The sequence below is a fragment of the Chlamydomonas reinhardtii genome, chromosome 1, assembly GCF_000002595.2.
Source record: "Chlamydomonas reinhardtii strain CC-503 cw92 mt+ chromosome 1, whole genome shotgun sequence".
Lineage (NCBI taxonomy): Eukaryota > Viridiplantae > Chlorophyta > Chlorophyceae > Chlamydomonadales > Chlamydomonadaceae > Chlamydomonas > Chlamydomonas reinhardtii.
The window spans coordinates 6,912,912-6,914,790 of record NC_057004.1 but is presented as its reverse complement, the minus strand read 5'-3'; the positions used below and the strand labels follow the sequence as shown (position 1 = coordinate 6,914,790).

The following is a 1,879-nucleotide window of genomic DNA, read 5'->3' as shown; positions in this document are numbered from 1 at the left end:
GGCACGCCAGGCGAGGGGCTGGGCGGCTCGGGCGACGGCGGAGTGGCGCCGGGGGCAGGGCTGGGCGGCTCGGGCGAAGGCGGAGGCACGCCAGGCGCGGGGCTGGGCGGCGCAGGCGACGGCGGAGGCACGCCGGGGGCAGGGCTGGGCGGCGCAGGCGACGGCGGAGGTACGCCAGGCGCGGGGCTGGGCGGCGCAGGCGACGGCGGAGGTACGCCAGGCGCGGGGCTGGGCGGCTCGGGCGACGGCGGAGGCACGCCGGGGGCAGGGCTGGGCGGCGCAGGCGACGGCGGAGGCACGCCAGGCGCGGGGCTGGGCGGCGCAGGCGACGTCGGAGGCACGCCAGGCGCGGGGCTGGGCGGCTCGGGCGACGGCGGAGGCACGCCAGGCGCGGGGCTGGGCGGCGCAGGCGACGGCGGAGGCACGCCAGGCGCGGGGCTGGGCGGCGCAGGCGACGGCGGAGGCACGCCAGGCGCGGGGCTGGGCGGCGCAGGCGACGGCGGAGGCACGCCAGGCGCGGGGCTGGGCGGCTCGGGCGATGGCGGAGGCACGCCAGGCGCGGGGCTGGGCGGCTCGGGCGACGGCGGAGGCACGCCAGGCGCGGGGCTGGGCGGCTCGGGCGATGGCGGAGGCACGCCAGGCGAGGGGCTGGGCGGCGCAGGCGACGGCGGAGGCACGCCAGGCGCGGGGCTGGGCGGCTCGGGCGATGGCGGAGGCACGCCAGGCGAGGGGCTGGGCGGCGCAGGCGACGGCGGAGGCACGCCAGGCGCGGGGCTGGGCGGCTCGGGCGATGGCGGAGGCACGCCAGGCGCGGGGCTGGGCGGCTCGGGCGAAGGCGGAGGCACGCCAGGCGCGGGGCTGGGCGGCGCAGGCGACGGCGGAGGCACGCCGGGGGCAGGGCTGGGCGGCGCAGGCGACGGCGGAGGTACGCCAGGCGCGGGGCTGGGCGGCGCAGGCGACGGCGGAGGTACGCCAGGCGCGGGGCTGGGCGGCTCGGGCGACGGCGGAGGCACGCCGGGGGCAGGGCTGGGCGGCGCAGGCGACGGCGGAGGCACGCCAGGCGCGGGGCTGGGCGGCGCAGGCGACGTCGGAGGCACGCCAGGCGCGGGGCTGGGCGGCTCGGGCGACGGCGGAGGCACGCCAGGCGCGGGGCTGGGCGGCGCAGGCGACGGCGGAGGCACGCCAGGCGCGGGGCTGGGCGGCGCAGGCGACGGCGGAGGCACGCCAGGCGCGGGGCTGGGCGGCTCGGGCGACGGCGGAGGCACGCCAGGCGCGGGGCTGGGCGGCTCAGGCGATGGCGGAGGCACGCCAGGCGCGGGGCTGGGCGGCTCGGGCGACGGCGGAGGCACGCCAGGCGCGGGGCTGGGCGGCTCGGGCGACGGCGGAGGCACGCCAGGCGCGGGGCTGGGCGGCTCGGGCGATGGCGGAGGCACGCCAGGCGAGGGGCTGGGCGGCGCAGGCGACGGCGGAGGCACGCCAGGCGCGGGGCTGGGCGGCTCGGGCGATGGCGGAGGCACGCCAGGCGCGGGGCTGGGCGGCTCAGGCGATGGCGGAGGCACGCCAGGCGCGGGGCTGGGCGGCTCGGGCGACGGCGGAGGCACGCCAGGCGCGGGGCTGGGCGGCTCGGGCGATGGCGGAGGCACGCCAGGCGAGGGGCTGGGCGGCGCAGGCGACGGCGGAGGCACGCCAGGCGAGGGGCTGGGCGGCGCAGGCGACGGCGGAGGCACGCCAGGCGCGGGGCTGGGCGGCGCAGGCGACGGCGGAGGCACGCCGGGGGCAGGGCTGGGCGGAACAGGCGATGGCGGAGGCACGCCAGGCGCGGGGCTGGGCGGCGCAGGCGACGGCGGAGGTACGCCAGGCGCGGGGCTGGGCGGCTCGG

The 1,879-nt window shown here is 84.2% G+C and overlaps 1 protein-coding gene across 1 annotated transcript in view; it reads right to left on the bottom strand.

Annotated features, from left to right (window-relative positions):
- CHLRE_01g049826v5 (uncharacterized protein) overlaps nucleotides 1–1,879 on the bottom strand; it is a 43,601-nt gene that overhangs the window by 8,738 nt on the left and 32,984 nt on the right. The window contains exon 7 of the mRNA XM_043058942.1: nucleotides 8–1,824. Within this exon, the coding sequence (XP_042928856.1) occupies nucleotides 8–1,824 (1,817 nt within the window). The remainder of the gene's footprint in view (nucleotides 1–7; nucleotides 1,825–1,879) is intronic.